Source organism: Sitodiplosis mosellana, unplaced genomic scaffold (genome assembly GCF_009176505.1).
Source record: "Sitodiplosis mosellana isolate CC-2019 unplaced genomic scaffold, AAFC_SMos_1.0 Smas_scaffold_6226, whole genome shotgun sequence".
Lineage (NCBI taxonomy): Eukaryota > Metazoa > Arthropoda > Insecta > Diptera > Cecidomyiidae > Sitodiplosis > Sitodiplosis mosellana.
The window spans coordinates 16,864,986-16,882,671 of NW_022601467.1; the positions used below are offsets into that span (position 1 = coordinate 16,864,986).

A 17,686-nucleotide genomic window follows, 5' to 3' on the forward strand; every position below is an offset into this window, starting at 1 on the left:
TTTTAAAATGTAAATATGGATAAATGTTGTTTTTTTATTCATCATAATAGTACAATAAGCAAGTACATGTAATGCCTTTTCCCTAATTTTTCCTTACATTTCATTGCTGTGTGTATGGTGATGTGATGACGATGAATTGGATTTTATTTTGTGCAAATAATTTATCGCAGTCGTGTATAAGAGCATGTATTCTATGCGGTCACAGCGTAAATACGGAACTAATAAATGAATCAAACGGGAAGTAGAAATACGATGTGTAAGACTCAAGGTTTTCAATGCTACGGTTTTTTTCCTTTTTTCTTCATTTGTGTATTGTAATCTTATTATTTGTGCGAGCGCGTACATCAAGTGCTCATAGTCGAAGCTGTCGGATACAAAATAGAAATTGTTTCTGTTTTAAAAATCGATTAATTAGCATAGTTTCGGTTCGTTTTTTTTTCTATTTCGGGGGTAAAAATTGTTTAGTTGGTGTACGTGCCTTCTGGAACCTATTGTTGAATTCAATTTCGATTCTGATGTGAGCGTTCTGCTGTTGCATGATTTGCCAAATGTTCGGTGTGTAGAGCGTAATTTTTGCTAATCAGTGTTTCAGCCACATTCAAACCATTTTCATCACGTAGATCAACCACGTATGTATTGCGATTCATTTTGTCGCAGTGAATGATATCAACGACGGTTGCTTCACATTCGGTAATCATGATTTGTTCGATGGCTTGACGCGAATTGTTGTCCCATGGATTTACCTCTTTGACTCCGTTCAGGCGGAAATGTAAAGCATACGCTGGATACTTGTCCAAACGTTCGTCGTATTTGTACAATTGCAATGTTTTCACCTTTGCACAATTACCATAGTCCACGTAGTACACCTGGAACACATGCTCGTCGATGACTTTGATAATCTTTGCCCGGCAATACCAATTCTCGAACATTGCAATCACCTTGTCGAACAGTTTTGGCTTACACTTGTGGTTGTACTGTTGCAGGCGTTGTATGTTCCATTCTTTGTTCATCATCACCGAAAATTCATCCACTTCCATGTCACGCGTTGGATCAAACCGAAGGACAGCATAGAATTCTTCTACACTCACCATATGCTCGTACAGAATCAGTACCGTTTCGCCAATTGCCGGCAACTTCTTTGGTTGTGGATACTCAGTGGATGTGTGCTTTTCCTTCTTTTTGATCTTATTTTGAATCGGCTCGATTGAATTCGTTTGTGATGCTGGCGGCATTTTCTCTTCTGGCTCACCGTTCGTTGGTTTTGCATGCTGGAATGCCCATTCTTCTTCGATTGAATCTTCTAAACTGTTGAGAGTGCTGGATTTGTGTACGATTTCATGACGACGCTGATTGCTCTTTCCGATTTGTGGATGTGCAACGTTGCTCTGCTTCATGTATGGTACAACGGTCTTTTCTGGTTCACAGACTTTTGACTGATTTGAGACCACATTTGTTTGATTAAGTTTTCGAGTTGTCGCTGGTGTTGATTGCATTTGCGGTGCCTCTTCGAAACCATTCTGTTTGGTTGATGTTTTGTCCACTTCATCAATTGTATTCTTGCGTTCTTTCGTACCATTCGTGTCATTTGTGATTCGTACCATTGTGATTTCATCTGCCGGCGATGCTTGGTTTACTATCTTTGACCCATCTGGTTTCGAATGTTGTGGCAAATTCTTGTCGATCCATTCGGGGGACAAGTTGTTCAAAATCTTCGTCAACTGGAAATTGAGGAATTTCGGTTTGGTGCTCACCAGCTCGTTTGTGTTTGGATCATAGAATGGGTTTTCTTTGTCGGTCAATGGTGTGACGGCGATGCTCTTAATTTCGTATTGTGATGTATTGGCGAATGGGTTGAGACTGTTGTCATTTTGCTTTACCGGTGTCGTTGCCGTTACTCGTGCTGGCACTGGTGGTGGCATTGTGATTGGTAAACTGTTGCTATTTCGCTGGCGATCGAAGTTGAGTTTACTCGGTGTCACCTGGTTCAAATTATCACCGAAAAAGTACATGTAGAAATTCCATTCCTTTTGTTGTTCGACCGCGAACGGATTAATCCCTCCGCTCACGATGTTGACAAACATTTGGTTTCCATCGTTGCACAAAACCTTGTAGTGGACACGCGTGTGTAGCAAATCATGAACGCACATCTTGGGTGGGATTTGAACCAGATGGCACAATTTTGCATAGGCTGGAATGATTTTGGCGGCCTGTGTGACCTCATACAAGTCACGGTAATTTGGTTTGACATCGATACGAACCACGCAGCCGATGTCAATGAGCATTGCACCAAATTGATTTGTTGAACTATTTTGGTCACGACATTCGAATGCCAGCCGAACAGCACGAACCAAATACTTTTCCTGATAAACGTATGCAAACATTTCGCCGGGCGTCGGTGCATGTCCGAGTGGCTTCGGTGTGGATCCATACAAAACCAATGGATCCGGCATTGACATTACATCCAGTACGTATACAGTTCCTTGTGATTCATTTGCAATGTGTGAGATGAAACCGAGCCCAATGTAACCCGTCTTCCGATCAACATCAATGCACGGCGATTGTGGCTTTTGACTCTCGTTCAGTTTGAATTCATCGAGAATTGAGTACAAAATCAATTGGTTTGCCGTGCCATTTGTCGTGTTGTGCACGTCATTTTGATTTGCCGTTGTATTGATACAGTTGAGTTTACCCAGTCCAGCATTCAATTGCATCCATTTTGTGCACAGCGACGATAGAACAAAATTAATATTCGGTTCTTCCACTTCTTTCGGATCGGCTAATTTAATTGATTCCGACTGTTTCGTGATGAAGAATTCATAGTGAGAAATATGAGAAATGATTTGAAAAAAAAAACCATTAAAAAAAGTTCACTCAAATATGCTTAGTGTGCATTTGCTACAAAACAAATGTCGCTCTTACCAAAACATCCAGTTGTGCCAAAGCGTATTTTGTCGATTTGAGAGTGCTTTGAAATTTTTCAAAAGTTTCCATATAATCTGCGTTGATAATATCCATCTTATTGGGTAAGAAAAAAAATTCAGATTTGATTTGCGTCAATTGAGTCAAACTAATAAAAACTAATCGGTTGAATGAACAGCGTCGTTCTAATGTCGAATGTGTGTACTGATATAATCAATCGGCCATTTGCATTTGCTGCCGTCACAAACTGAAATTGTATGTCCGGCGTGCAAACCGAAGTGTGTTTGTGTGTGTGTTGGTGTCCAGCAATGTGAACCACCAGCCGAAATGAGAAATGTCAACACCATCGTTTGTTTATCATACACAATGAGCAGCAAGCAAGAGGCTGTATGTTTAACATGATGCTGACATTTCGGCAAAACCGTAAGTAAACATTCCAACCGAGTGCTAAATATAGACCAATTTTATGGCAAGTAAACACTCCAAAAAATATTGATACAGAAGTCATTTCATTTGCAGACAATTTTGATGCATGTGCCAGAACGTCGGCTGCTTATCATGGGAACAGGTATTTTTCGCTAGAGATGATCATTGTATTGGGTAGCAATCAAAGTCATTCATTATCTTATTTATTGTGTTTGCGCACAGCAAACGTTCAGATATGCCACAAAGTATACGACAAGATTGAGATTTGTATCAATGAGATCGTTTGCCAAAAAGTAAAATATAAAAATAAAAGCGACTTAAGAAGAAAAAAAACAGAACATGTATACATATATATGATATGTATATTTCTTGTGTGCGTCAAATGAAAGAGAGAGTGTGAATGACAACGAGTCTAAGAAACACAGAAAAAAAAATGTGACGTTCGAACAATTTTGAACTAATTACCCGTATTCATTGAATGCGTGCGAGCGCGCCCGACGAAGAGAGTTCATTTTCGTATTTGACGACAACGACAACGATATTAATGGCTTGTTCAGTAAAGTGTCCGCGAGACAAATCGACAAAAATCGCCATCTATTTTGTGTTTACACCGCTTTTGCGATTTTAAAATGAAGAACATCAACGGCCGTCGGTGTGTGAGCGATATTATGTCGATGTTCGTTTATTTTTCTTTCTTTTTTTTTTCGTTGTCATTCAATTGATTTTAATGCGGCGGCAGCAGTCGCAATGTATTTACTCATACACCGTTTTTTCTGCTCTTTCTCTCGTTCTTTCTTTGTTGTTTTATTACGTTCATTTGGCGTAGTTGTTTCAATGTATCATCTTTTTTTCTTCGTATGATGGAAGCCGAGTTATCTTATCATTGAAATGCATATGTATGGATCACACCAATAATCAGCTGATAAAATTATCATTATCACAATTGGAGAACGATTAAAATAGCACTGAGTATATTTGAATTGAGTAGTTTTTGTAGGTAAATCTTCCATATCGCACTGTTCGAGCCGTTCGACACACTTCATATTGATTGGAATTGGACAGAGAAAATATATTACGCTTATTAATTTTCCAAAGTACGGTTTTGCTATTGGTTTTTCCTCAATCAATTACAAAAACAAAATTCCAATTGGCATTCGGCCTGGACGCTCAAGCAATCATCGCATACATTGCACATACGACTGTTTAGTCACAAGTGAATAACGAAAAGATGATTATCAATTGTGTAAATCTGTCCAGAATTGTGCTGTTGTTGATCGGTAAGTTGTGTGCATCGAACGAATTTTCTAGTACTCGAAAAATTCCCCGAGTCATGTCGACACCCAACCCGCCAAGCAACATTGGCTAAGTGTTGTTAGGCAAAAAGCCAAAAAGAAAAGCTTTTGTTGAGCACGCGACCGCGTTTAGGTAACGAATTAAATTTGTTATTGCAACCCATTTGAGTTGAAAATCGAATATCTAACGTGGCTAAACAGCAGCCAACGAGAAAATTGATGTTGGCTCTGACAACAAATTTAAATGAACAAAACGGCGAGTGAGATAAAAAGGGAAAGACAGAGTGACCGCAAGCAAGTGAGAAGGAGAAAAAAATGCGTTACACTACTGCGGCTAGAAAATCATAAAATTTTGATCTGTCGTGCATAATGGCAATTAATGTTTGACAGTTTTGATTTCTTCAGGCGATAAAGTCCTTCATGTGTTGTTTTCAAAGTTTTATCCATTTCTAAAGTATTCTAAAGTATGTGTTGAATTAATAACAACAAAACGGAAAACACAACACCAATTTTGCCTGCAGAAATAACGATAACAACGACGAGCGAGTGTCACAAACGAGATACGGAGAGAGAGATGGTTTTGCATTTAAGCTTCAAGTTTTTTTTCTATTTATTTTCGTTCCATTCTATGTGCACATACGTGGTTTTTTTTGTCTAGCGGACAAATAAACCGGTAAAAACAAAGTATGTGGAGTTTCTGGTCTTTTTCTTGGTGCGTTTCTCATTTTATCATTTTCTTCTGTTTTAATTTATTTACAATGTCACCGACATAAATATACCATTTAAAACACTGCATCAGGCCACAATGTGTTTGGCTCACTTTTTTTTCCGTTTTGTGCACTCTCTCCACACATTCTGTCGTCGATGTTTCATTGCTCTCGGGGCATTTTTTTCGTTGGATTTTTCTACTACTTCTTCTTCTTCTTCTTCTTCTTCTTCTTCTTCTTCGTTTTTCTTCTCCAATTCACATTTCGCTTACTTTCATTGTATGTAGTATGACGTTGTAAGCACAAAAATAACATAAAATGTGATATCAATCAGTGATCAGCGTCTATCGTTAAATCATTACTACTACTGCGTATATTACTATATGGAGACAATTGTGTGTACACCCAAGGCACATAGAACAACAACGGAGCTCGGTGGTGTGTGAGATATAGCAAAAAGGACTGCATATGGGTCCATTTGCAGCAGCCGTGGTGTAAACAGAAAAAAACCAAGCGAGCGATCTAGCGACCATTGCACATATGAACAGTGTGTGTCACACACCGACTCTTCGACATATACTACTTCCAATTAATTGGTATTTTAATTATGAAACATGTACATTTTAACAGGTTTAAGTGTACGCCAATCGAAATCAGATTCTATTCGCAATGGAATAATAATGAATGGTGCTAACGAGACAGAGGACAGCAGTAACACGACGACGACGGCATTGGCCATCGATGGTTCAATTGATAAAAATGCCATACAACTGCAAAGTGTCGACGATGTCATTTGCCCAATCAACAGTAGCAATGAGCACCAGCCGCCGCTGCCGACGCCGCCATCGATTCAACCAAGTAAGTACGAGAGATATGAGCGGAAATTAAGGGATAAACAGAAAACATCTTCTTCTATCCACATTAATAGTTACATCCACATTAATACGTAATAATGTATCAGATCGGTGTATGTGTGTGTGTGAATAATGGTTTTTTTTTTAGCCACAGCGAGTATATTTAGTAAAATTATCGATGTGTCACACATTCGTAACGAGCAATTTGAATTTAATTTCAATATCATTTACTGTGTTGGTTCGTTTTTCTAGGAAGTGGCTCATCGTTTGATCAACATATGAAACAATTTGTGGCCAATTACCCCGATGCAGTCGTGCTGAAGTCGGAGCAAAAGGATGACACCAACGAATTGAAAACGTAAATGCAAATTGCTCGTTTCATTTTCGATTACATCATTTAATGTCGGTCGATTGTATTTTTAGATTTGATTTTAATGGAAAGCAGAACGTTGAACTGATTATCCATCGATTGGATATAAATAAGTATCTGAATTATCTACAAATTAACTTCAGTAAGTTTGTATACACTTGAGATTGATGTGTACAATGTACATCGGAATTCTCAATGGTTTTTTTTTTCTATCAATTTTCATTTTCAGCATCGCCACCAAATGAAACCAAATCATTTTATTTTACGGAATTCATCGAGGCTCCAAATATGAAGACAATCACTCTCAACAATGTTCAGCAGCTACGAATCGCCTACGATTTTAGCAAAAGTGAAGCGAGCCGTTATCTAGGTTATGTGTTGTCATATCGATTATTAGGTACCATTACTTACCTATACATTCATTTTCCCCTAAATGCATACCGTAACCAAATCGATACTTACCTTTTGTTGCAGATACAAATGAACCTCACCCTGTTGGCTACAGCGCGACAAATACTTCAGATACACGGGATAGATTGAGCATTTTGATCGAAGTACCAAAATCAAAGCAAACCAACGAAACATTGAGCCAATTTCGAACGTGGCTAACCAACAGCACCAACAAATTCATCGATGCAGAAATCAATGTCACAGGAATCAATGTGGAAAAATGCAGGTACATTTTGCGGTGCAAACGGTGTATATTTTTTGCTTTCTGCTTCATATGTTTGGTATTTCAATTGATGAAGGTCGATTAAATCAAGTCGCATGTGAATGTTTTGATTTTTAGCGAAGATAATGTTACACTTGTCAATATTACTGCCTGTAAAACATCCTGGCCGAACGCGCAAAATTGTGTTAAAGTCGATTTTTCGATTCGATTGAGATCGTTGCCAAACGTAACGACAAACGTTGAGAACCAAACTGAAACATCAGCCACAGAAGCCGGCGGCGACACAACCACTTCAAGCAATGAATTTGACATGGATCGCGAACAACTGGTTACTATGTGGGTTCGCTTTGGACGCAAAGAATTTGCGGATAATGGATTCAATGTAATATTTTTTTTGTTGGAAAAATAGTTTCAGATTTTCGATCGTGATAACAGTCGCTAATGCCGTATTTTCTTTTTTATAGGAATTCCCAGTTCCTGATGCACGGAAGCTATTCTTAGTGTGGACATCGGTGAGTTTGGCTATTTTAGCCGCTTTTCTAATGGTTTTGGCTGCCATTTGGAAAATGGATGTGCTGCGCGATTATCGTCGAATGTACTGGAACAGTGGCGACGATGAGAAACAAATTTGTAAATCGTCAGACGTTGCCATGTATCCAGCTGTGCATCAAACCGTTCCCACACTCTTCCCAAATGACCTATCAGCTCCGAACATCAGCACAGCAAACGCATTACCATTCGGTTTGTTATTTACTCATCTTTGAGCTATTTTTCATTCGGTTTTGCTGGACCATTTACTATTTTGTTTATCTCTTCATTCGAAAGAATTCGTAAGCAAGCCAATCACATATAGCATAAGTGATTTTAAGCGACGTCCATCGATTGAAGAGTCACTCAAGCCGAGCGGCAATTCGAAACGAAAAGCAGGTGAAGTGCCATTCCAAAGCGATACAGACTTTAATGGTAAGAGACAATTCACGATACTCACAAAATACATTTTATTCCATTGACTGTTTTATTTTCCTTCATCTTTGATTAGAATCGAAACAAGATCGACCGGAAGACGAAATGTACTTCGACGGTACGACATCACCTCGGTTAGTAGATTAAACAAGTGAATAGAAAAAAGATCGAAGTAATGTCGTGAGTCACAACGATTCCTTTCCAATTTTTTTTTTAAACAAACGATTGGCTATCATCAATTAAAAACCAAGAAAAAAAAACTGAAAGAGAAAAATTGATCAAAAAAGTAATTGTGTTTGTTTGTTTTTTGTAACAATCCCAGAAAAAAATGTGTTTATTTAATGTAAAAAGCAAATAAAAGAGGTAAATAAATTGGGAGCTTATTAGATGTAATTAAGACTTATAATAGATTAAAAAAGCGTTTGATTTCAGTAAATAGTGTATAGGACTTATCAAAATCAAACCATTTGGCATCACAATGAACATTCTTATTTGACTTTTTGTGTGTCTTTGAATATTTGTGCTCTGGGAGATAGAAAGAGAGAAAGAGAGAAAGAGGTCACTCAATAAATTGCAATAAACACCTTAACAAACATGCACAGTACACAATAGAACCGAGAAAATAAAAAAAAAGGAACTATGATTCTAATAGTGCTTTCACCAGATACTCGACCGATGGTTTTTCGGCAGTCTTGTACACTTGAAAACCATTTGATTCGAGGCACTTGCGTGTGCTCGGCCCGATGGCAATTAATTTAAAATTGGCTAAATTTACATCTAATTTGCGTAGAATTGCGGTTGTATAGTTCACACCTGATGGGCTGAAAAATGCCAAATATTCAGCTTTGTCATCGATCAATGCTCGCTTAAGATTCGATTCAAGGTCGCTGTGTGCAACCGTTTCATACACTTCAATCGCATCCAAATAGTAGCCATAATCCATCAGTTTGAGTTGTAGTGTGTCTTGTCGCAGATTGCCACACGGAAATAGAAACGGATACTGGAGCCGTGCACCTTCCACATTTTCGAATATGAAATCGGCCAAATTGTTTGCGTTGCCAGTGTGCTTGCCACGAGCATTTAAATCGAGTGCAACATGAATTAAATTATGTGTCACCTCACCAACACAATAATTATGTAACTTGCCCCATTTTTCGTGCAATTTTAGGCGTTCTTCGTTGAGCGCTTCTTCACAAGCTTCAACACTCCGTGGACTGGTGAACACAATGCCCGAAAAAGCATCAGGGTCTTGCAGTTTTTCGCGCAATTTATCCAAATACTTGAAACGAAACTCCAGTGTTGGCACGAAAATCGGCTGAAAATTATGCGCCTGCAACAACGTAGTATAGCTGTCGACACTTTCACTTTCCGATTTTAATAATACCACTCGCTTCATTGTCGTTGTTATCGTTTGACTGCTTTTCACTTTCAACCCGAAATTGCGTCGTCGAAATGTTCTTCTTTCTACACACAACTCGCTTCGATGCTGTTAATAAATTGAATTTGAATATATTATAACCAACGATTTGGTGCAGTGTGTCAGGTGTAAAATGATTTTCGCAATGCGTTGAATGTCGCCTAGCTCACTAGCGAAGAAAATCAATCCAAAGTTCTTTTCTTTTCTTTTTGTTTTGCTTAGTTTCAAATAATCTATTTGGCTAATTATAAATAAACATCTGTTTCGTGTATTGTTGACGATGATTGCGGCTTTGAGATCAAGCCGATGAGCTGCGTGTATTTTGTAAAAATAAACACTTGATTGGCAGATGAACCAGAAATACCGAAACCGATTATCACTAGACAATTGTAACTTTGTGTTTGCTGCTGCTGCTGCTGCTGTCATTCGTGTTTATGTCAATGTGCGGTACGGCAATTGTTTTGGGCAAAATGCCGTCTGCGGCGCCACTAGTCACTTGCAGTTCAATTCTCTTTCTCCACTCTTTATTATTGACGCTGTCAACGATGATTACATTTCAAAATTCAGATTCACAATATACTTTGGACTGAACGGTAAGTGAAGCCGACGAAAAATAGAGACAAAAGAACAACAACCGACTACGTTTTAATTGAATTAGATTGTGGATTTTCCACAACAAGAAATTTCTCGCTATTTTCAATATTTTAAAGTCTCGCACCAAACATCTGACAAACAAAATAAAATAAATTGCGTTTTGTCTTTTTTCCACTTTAGATAAATACATTTTGCGAATCATGTTGAAAATTTGGTTTTTATGCCTTTTGTTTTGGACGTCGGCGATCTCGGTTCGCTCAGATGGTTTGATTCGGTAAGTGTTGAGTCATACGAAATTGTTGTTTATTTTCGTATTTTGTTTGTATCTATAATTCGTGATATGAAAAAAAAAAAAAGAATTTAAATGCGTTCAATCGCGTGATGTTTGTCTCTCGATAGAATTTTGTGATTTTACGATAGAAAATTTACAGAAAATGCCAATATTTCCAAAATTATGCAATTTCTATATGATCATTTAACGTTTGTTTCATTTTGTGTTTATGTATGGCTTCTATATAGGTTGGCATTTTTATTTTCGTTTCTCGTAATGTAAAAGGCCATCGAAACGTAGAATATACTCTAAGTGGCTTTGAACACTTGCCAAACTAAGTCAATTTATGGACTTTACATTTCATTTTTTTTCTGCACATCCGTCGTTTCTTTGTTCTGTTAATAAACTATTTTGACCGAAATGACCTGTGTTGTTGTTGTTCTCACCATAATTTTTTCTTCTTCTTCTTCTTCTTTTTCCCAAAGAGCATGACACATCTATCGCATTATTTGTTTTAAGTGTTATTTTTGATTGCGGCTATCAGTGCCAAGTAGCCAATGAGACGCATATAAACAGTTTCTTGGACTCTACTCACATGATACTTACTTACTGTCATATTATTATTAATACCGCCATATCGCTCATCCAACTTATTTAACAAAGTGTACATTATCAGCAGTTAAATAATAAATACCATATACCCGTGTGACTCATGAAATGCAATGCAATGAAATGGAATACTTACACCAAAAAAAAGAAACATTGCATGAACACATGATTCATGATTGCTATTTTCGCTTTTAATTTTATTTATTTTGCTTATCGTACGGGATTTTTTTTTTGCATATTTTTTTTTTCACAGAGTTCCTGTAGAAAAAATTGAAACTGTGCGCAATTTCTTCCATCGTGTCGACACTGAAGTTTCACAATTGCGTATGCAATATCACAATTTGGAAGGGCCAACACCAGAGCCACTCTCAAATTACCTAGATGTATGTATGCAAAATTAAATGTGATTCATAAATCGCGTATGAATTGCGCTATTTTTTAACGCATATTTTTCGACTCTCATACATTAGGCTCAATATTACGGTGAGATCTCCATTGGTACACCGCCACAAAAGTTCAAAGTCGTTTTTGATACTGGCTCATCCAACCTGTGGGTTCCATCGAAAAACTGTAAATTCACCAACATTGCCTGTTTGACACACAACAAATACAATGCCAAGCAATCATCGACCTACAAAGTAAACGGAACGGAATTCGAAATTCGCTACGGTTCGGGAAGCCTTTCTGGTTATTTGTCAACTGATACGCTCGACGTAAGTAAATTGAGTCACATTGAAAATTTATTGAACAATTTCTTTTTAATCATACAAAATTGTTTGTTTTTCTTTGGTTCTGGATTGTCTTAGATTGGCGGCTTGAAAGTCAAAGACCAAACTTTTGCTGAGGCAATCAATGAGCCGGGTTTGGTGTTCGTTGCTGCTAAATTCGATGGTATCCTTGGTTTGGGCTATGGAACAATTTCGGTTGATCGTGTCGTTCCACCATTTTACAATTTGTACAGTCAAGGCTTGATCAAAGATCCAGTATTCTCGTTCTACTTGAATCGCGATCCATCAGGTAAAGAAGGCGGTGAAATCATTTTTGGTGGTTCCGATCCGGCACATTACAAAGGTGACTTCACTTATGTACCAGTCAATCGCAAGGCATACTGGCAATTCCAAATGGATTCGGTCACTGTTGGCGACAAGAAATTCTGTAATGGAGGTTGTCAAGCAATCGCTGACACTGGCACCAGTTTGATTGCCGGCCCAATGGAAGAAATTACAAGCATCAACCGTGCCATCGGTGGAACACCAATCGTCAATGGACAATACATCGTGGGCTGTGATGCAATTCCGAATTTGCCAACAATCGGCTTTGTTTTGGGTGGGAAACGCTTTGAATTGAAAGGAATCGACTATGTGTTGCGCATTAATCAAATGGGTAAAACCATTTGCTTGTCCGGTTTCATGGGAATCGATATTCCACCACCAAATGGACCATTATGGATTTTAGGCGATGTATTCATTGGACGTTACTACACCGAATTCGATATGGGCAATGATCGTGTTGGTTTTGCTGATGCCGCTTAAATGCCGTCGTCGCCGCAGTCATCGCTGTTGTTGATCTTTCAGTCGCAACCACAATTTTACCAAAAGCAAATCTCTCGTCACTTACACAACCACCAATAAGAGTGCTCGTTTATTTCCATTTTTTTTACACTAACATTGAAAAACGTAGCTCTAAAAACTAACAGACAAGAAAATATTTTTTGTACCAAAAGAATGAAATAACACCTCAATTATAGTAGAATAAACGATGTCTTGTAGAATGAACAATGATAGCGAAACAACAGAAACTAAAACAAAACAGAGATAATGGGAATTAATTTGGAGGCTATAGAACAAAAAAACATTCGGTTAATTTTCGGGATTGAACATAACAATAAATTTTCTTTCTGCATGATGTACTCAACCCGATGTGAATAACAGTTTTGAATAAAGAAATTTTCACTACAAAAACAATATCGCACGTTTACTTTCATTTGCGATGTCGTCATTCTCGCGATTTCATTGATTAATGGTTTGCCAGTACGAGAGAGAGGGAGAGGGAGAGAGATAGAGAAAATTTGTGCATTGTGTTGTTCAAACACATACACGCACGCATACGAGACGACGGCTAAGTGAAAACCTTCTTCACATCGGCTACATGGAAAATGGATTTTAGAATTTATTGGAAGGCGTGCAGCAGTTTAAAATTATAGCAAAAAGTCCTAGCAAACACGAATAAAAGCGCATTTGAATTCAAAGCCAAAATTATTTGGCACCGCACACCAAATGGCAACAACGAATAAACGCTGCACGGAATGGTTTTTTGTTCTCTCTCTATCGCTCTATCTTGGTATATCTCGCTTCTTCTTCTTTTGGTTGAGTGTATGCAAAGCAAATAATAGACTGACAAAATCATTTATACGGGTCGGGATGCTTACGTCCAAATACAAACGGAATCGAGCAAAAGAAAAGGTCAGCTTTTAATGGTAACGATACAGAGAGAGAAAGATAAAGAGAGATAGAGAGAGAGAGAGAGACAGTAATAGTGAAAAAGGGCGAAAAGAGGTGGATAAAAGAGTAAGCGGCAACAGAACGGGGGAGCACGAGCAAGAGAAATGAATAGAGAGAAATAAAAAGAGTAGAAACATACGATGACCACTTTATTTGAAAGTATTCTAGTTGTTATTATTCATTGGATTCGGTTCTTCTCTTACGTAATTTCTAACGTGTTCTCTTCTTCTTCTTCTATTTTTTCTTTGTTTTTGTTCTTGTACTTTGTACGCCTAAATCCATTCTTATTTGCAGCTCTCTCTAGTTTTCTTTCGCTCTTTGTTAAAATTTTCCTTACTTTTCCCATTGTATCTCTTTGTTTTAAATTTCTTAAATTTCTTTCAATCCAATCATTGGACTAAAATTTGTCTAGCCTGAATTTTCAGAAAATATTTTTTTGCTGGTTGCTATTTGTTTTAATTTTCATTCACCCGGAATTCGCTTTGGATTTGGTTGAAATTCACTTTTATTAGTTTTTTCTTGTTGTTGTTGTTACTGTTACTGTTGTCAGTGTAGTTTTTTGTTTGTTCTTAATTCACTTTAATAAATACGCTTATGCGAGTAGTAAATAGTTTTTTCCCTAGATTTTTCTTTGTTGTAATCAATAAAAACAATAATCGTTAAAATGCAATCATTATTTTGTATATTTAAATTGTTTGTTCTTTTCCTTCTCTTTATTTTTATACAGTTTGGCAGTGATAAAATTCTCTTTTATTCATTTTCCGCTTTTGTGTGTGTTCTATTTTAGAGGCCGAATGAATGAGAGAGAAATAGAGAGAGTAAGAATGAAATTTTCTTCTTTTTTTGTGTGTGAATCAAGCCGTGGTGATGATGTCGAAAAAAACATGGTAAGGTTGAAAATCACACACACATTAAAAGCATTCTGAGTGAATGGAAAAGGATAACGATTTTTAGGTCGAATCCGTAGTTAGTTGATAACCAGCGGAAAATAGGCAAAAAGAGAATCATCTCTGATTTTGTAAAGGTACGCAATTGCATAGAGTATTTGATAAGATTTTGTTGTTGTTGTTGTTGTTGTTGTTGTTCAAATTTAAATTTATTATTATGTTCATTCTCTCTTTTTCAGTTATTTTTCTTCTTCTTTTGAAATATGACTAAAAAATATCGATAAAATCTATTTGTTGTTAAATATAGAAAAAAAAATGTTTTGAAATCAAATCAGCGACAATTGATTAATTTTTTTAATGTATTAATTGCAATAATCATATGTTCGTAATGCATTCAATTTTAGTCGAAAATGTTAGAATTACTTTTTTTTGTATTTGTTGTTGTTGTTGTTGTTGTTGTTTTAAGCTAAATTAGATTGTTTCCTATTCGTTTTTTTTTTGGTTTGCACACTTGTTTGATTTGTATTTGTTCGCTTCCAATTCGAATCCTATCATTCTCGATTTATCAAACGCTTTTTTTCTCTGTCAATTTTGTTGCACGCGGCGGGGCTTTGCACTTATAATTCGAACACGTAAATTGTTTGCTTTATTTTTAGATTTGATAAAATTTTTTTTTGTTCTGTTAATTTTAGTTTAGCCTCATTGAGAATAATATATATGTAAAATTCATCATATAGTCTAGACAGCCGATTAAAAAGTTTTAAATTTTTTTTTTGTCATTTCTCTGCTTTTTTTTGCTTGTTCGTTTTGCATCTGTTTCTCAATGATGATCTTCAAATCGCCCAAAATTGATTTAAAAAATGTCCAAAAGAAATGGAATAAAACAACAAACAAGATGGTTCAACGACGCAAAATGAAAATTGAAACACGGCGAGAAAAGTGAGAAATTGCGGTTTCCTTACGTTACGTACATAGCTCAGTTGATAGTTTTTGTTGTTGTTTGTTTGTTTGTTTTTTTTTGTTAAATTTCTATGTTGATTAAACTTTAAATCGTTTTTATAAACATGTAGACACATCAGAGGGAGCGGATTTCAATTCAAATTGGATTTTCTGATGGATTTGTTTGTTTTTAATTGTGTTTTATCGATCGACTAACACCCGTTGTGTGGAATCGTGGTGTGTATGTGCAATGGGATGTTTAATTCCTAATAAATGGTTCAACCTCGAAGTGTGTTTTTAAATGCTCTAATTTCTCTCATCAAAATACTAAAACATTTTTGTTATTTGTTTTTTTTTTGTTAATGTGTTATATCGGTTGGTTGATGTGGTTTGTATGGTTGTTTTTCTTCTCCCTCTTCTCACAATTAATTTTTTATTTTATAAATTTGTTAAATCCTTTTTTCTTTGTTTGGTATTTATTTTTTACAAGTCTATAAGTGGAAAGAAAGTCTTATTTTTATTGTTGACTACCACTTCGGGCGATAATCAAAGATCCGCATCGAACATTTGCAGTGATTTAGTTATTGTGTCGTCCTTCAAGCATGTTTCTAAAAATTCCTCTATTGTTATGACCCCGTCTTGGTTTAAGTCAAATTTTCTAAATACTTTTTCGACTTGTTCACGAGCCTTTCGATCATCGTCGGTTTGATTTGGTCGACGGCCCATCAGTTCGTGCACCGATTGGACGATTTCGCCTAGCTCACTTCGGCTTATGCACCCATCACCGTTGATGTCATACAATTTAAATGTCCAACGAAGTCGTTCGTACACTGAACCACGCAATAGTGTTGACAATGTCACGAGCAAATCCTGCATTCGAAATTAACACAAAGAATGAAACACAGAAGAGGAAAAAACGAACACGAAATCAAACAATGACAAATTAAATTGAATTGTTAGACCAACAAAAAAAAACAAAAAAAAAAACAAAACAAGCGCGAATGAATTGAGATAGATAGAGATTGCGAAAAAATAATAATAACCAGCGAGCGGGGGTTCACTTACTCTGAAGCTGATGCTGCCATTACTGTTCACATCAAAGGCTTTGAACACATAATGTGCATAAATACTTGAATCTAAATAATTGATAAGAATAAGAGAGAATGAATTTTTATATGTAAACTATATTATTTTCGTCGGACGGAAAAGAAAGAGAGTGCAGTTAACGTCAAACGCTTTGAACACATAATGTGCATAAACACTAGAATCTTTTATGAGGGAAAGCAGAGAGAAGAAAAAAAAAAGAAAAACGTCAAATCGTGTGAATGAGGGAGTGTGATGCAATGGATAATAAAGTTAGTCAAAACAAAGGCTAAAAATCGTCGTACGTGTTCGTCATAGAATTGTTCACTTGACGTTGTTATGACGTTGACAGGCCATTCTGTGTCAAGCTATTGGCTGCATTGAGTGTTACGCAATTATGAATAATTAACCCGAGTGCTTGTGTGTGAATGAAGAAAACGCTTTTGGTCTGTACAACAGCAACAGCACACAGCATTGTGATGGCCTCACAAAAGAGGCTGCACTTGAAAAACACACCCGAGTCTCCCTTTCACTCTCCTTCGCACGCACACACACACACACACACACACACAGCAGCAGCAGCATCTCATGCTCACCGATCCGTTGCAGATATATATTTAAATTTTTGCTATCAATACGCGCGCTCAAAATTGCAAGACACTTGAACGGAATGGCACTTATCAATTAACCCCTTTAAGAAATGAAATGAATGGATCGACGAAGAGCGAGGGAGCGAGCGAGAGCAAAAGAGAGAAAGTGAAAATAAAATGTACCAAAGCAAATAAAATTCCCATCGAAAATTCCATGTGCCAATTGGACTTGGTCGTTTTGACATGGAACAACAAAACACCACCACCACAACCAAGACCAACAACAATAAATGTGTGTTCCTTTGTGTTTGCTACAACTCTAATGGGGAATTGCAACTGTTTCAAATGTGCCAGCCAACAAATAATCACGTCTTCGTAATCGGCTAGCACGTTTGAAAACGGAATTTTCTCAAGGAATTTCCAAATATAAACACACAAACGGTGTTGAACATTATACTTACTGCCATGAGGGAAGAACTTTGCATAGATATCTTTAAAACACTCTTCATGAACAACACCTTCAGGGCATTCCTGTGGATAGAACGAGAGAGAGAGAGAGAGAGAGAGAGAGAGAGAGAGAGAGAGAGAGAG

General features: G+C 36.9%; 5 protein-coding genes across 10 annotated transcripts in view; 2 read left to right on the forward strand and 3 right to left on the reverse strand.

Moving 5' to 3' along the window:
• Window positions 1–3,152, reverse strand: LOC129578647 (uncharacterized). The gene is made up of 3 exons (XM_055467511.1): window positions 2,920–3,152; window positions 479–2,795; window positions 1–364 (listed from the first exon to the last, which is right to left on the reverse strand). Exons 1-2 carry the CDS (start codon window positions 3,013–3,015, stop codon window positions 501–503), a joined length of 2,391 nt encoding a protein of 796 aa, XP_055323486.1. The 5' UTR covers window positions 3,016–3,152; the 3' UTR covers window positions 1–364; window positions 479–500.
• A 21-nt stretch (window positions 3,153–3,173) lies between these two features.
• LOC129578648 (uncharacterized) lies at window positions 3,174–8,388 on the forward strand. 5 transcript variants are annotated; one of them, XM_055467513.1, is made up of 11 exons: window positions 3,174–3,342; window positions 3,439–3,519; window positions 5,975–6,202; window positions 6,451–6,556; window positions 6,622–6,710; window positions 6,798–6,965; window positions 7,043–7,244; window positions 7,359–7,623; window positions 7,706–7,982; window positions 8,067–8,204; window positions 8,281–8,388. In XM_055467513.1, the coding sequence occupies exons 1-11, from the start codon at window positions 3,309–3,311 to the stop codon at window positions 8,349–8,351; spliced, it is 1,659 nt and encodes a 552-aa protein (XP_055323488.1). In that variant the 5' UTR covers window positions 3,174–3,308; the 3' UTR covers window positions 8,352–8,388. The 5 variants fall into 5 exon arrangements, with proteins under 5 accessions (XP_055323488.1, XP_055323490.1, XP_055323487.1 ...); XM_055467515.1 differs by having other exon boundaries at window positions 3,294–3,342; window positions 3,439–3,487; XM_055467512.1 differs by having other exon boundaries at window positions 3,303–3,342; window positions 3,421–3,519.
• Window positions 8,389–8,499: 111 nt separating this feature from the next.
• On the reverse strand, window positions 8,500–9,600 carry LOC129578652 (uroporphyrinogen-III synthase-like). The gene has a single exon (XM_055467528.1). It carries the CDS (start codon window positions 9,598–9,600, stop codon window positions 8,842–8,844), a length of 759 nt encoding a protein of 252 aa, XP_055323503.1. The 3' UTR covers window positions 8,500–8,841.
• A 370-nt stretch (window positions 9,601–9,970) lies between these two features.
• LOC129578649 (lysosomal aspartic protease) lies at window positions 9,971–13,059 on the forward strand. Its single transcript, XM_055467518.1, has 5 exons — window positions 9,971–10,214; window positions 10,396–10,489; window positions 11,349–11,478; window positions 11,566–11,808; window positions 11,902–13,059. The coding sequence occupies exons 1-5, from the start codon at window positions 9,971–9,973 to the stop codon at window positions 12,625–12,627; spliced, it is 1,437 nt and encodes a 478-aa protein (XP_055323493.1). The 3' UTR covers window positions 12,628–13,059.
• Window positions 13,060–13,732: 673 nt separating this feature from the next.
• Window positions 13,733–17,686, reverse strand: part of LOC129578654 (Kv channel-interacting protein 1-like) — an 11,262-nt gene continuing 7,308 nt past the window's right edge. For both annotated transcript variants that reach the window (XM_055467531.1, XM_055467530.1), the window contains 3 exons: window positions 17,557–17,626; window positions 16,488–16,558; window positions 13,733–16,292 (listed from right to left, as the gene is read on the reverse strand). In XM_055467531.1, coding sequence (XP_055323506.1) covers window positions 15,969–16,292; window positions 16,488–16,558; window positions 17,557–17,626 — 465 coding nt within the window. In that variant the 3' untranslated portion in view covers window positions 13,733–15,968. The remainder of the gene's footprint in view (window positions 16,293–16,487; window positions 16,559–17,556; window positions 17,627–17,686) is intronic.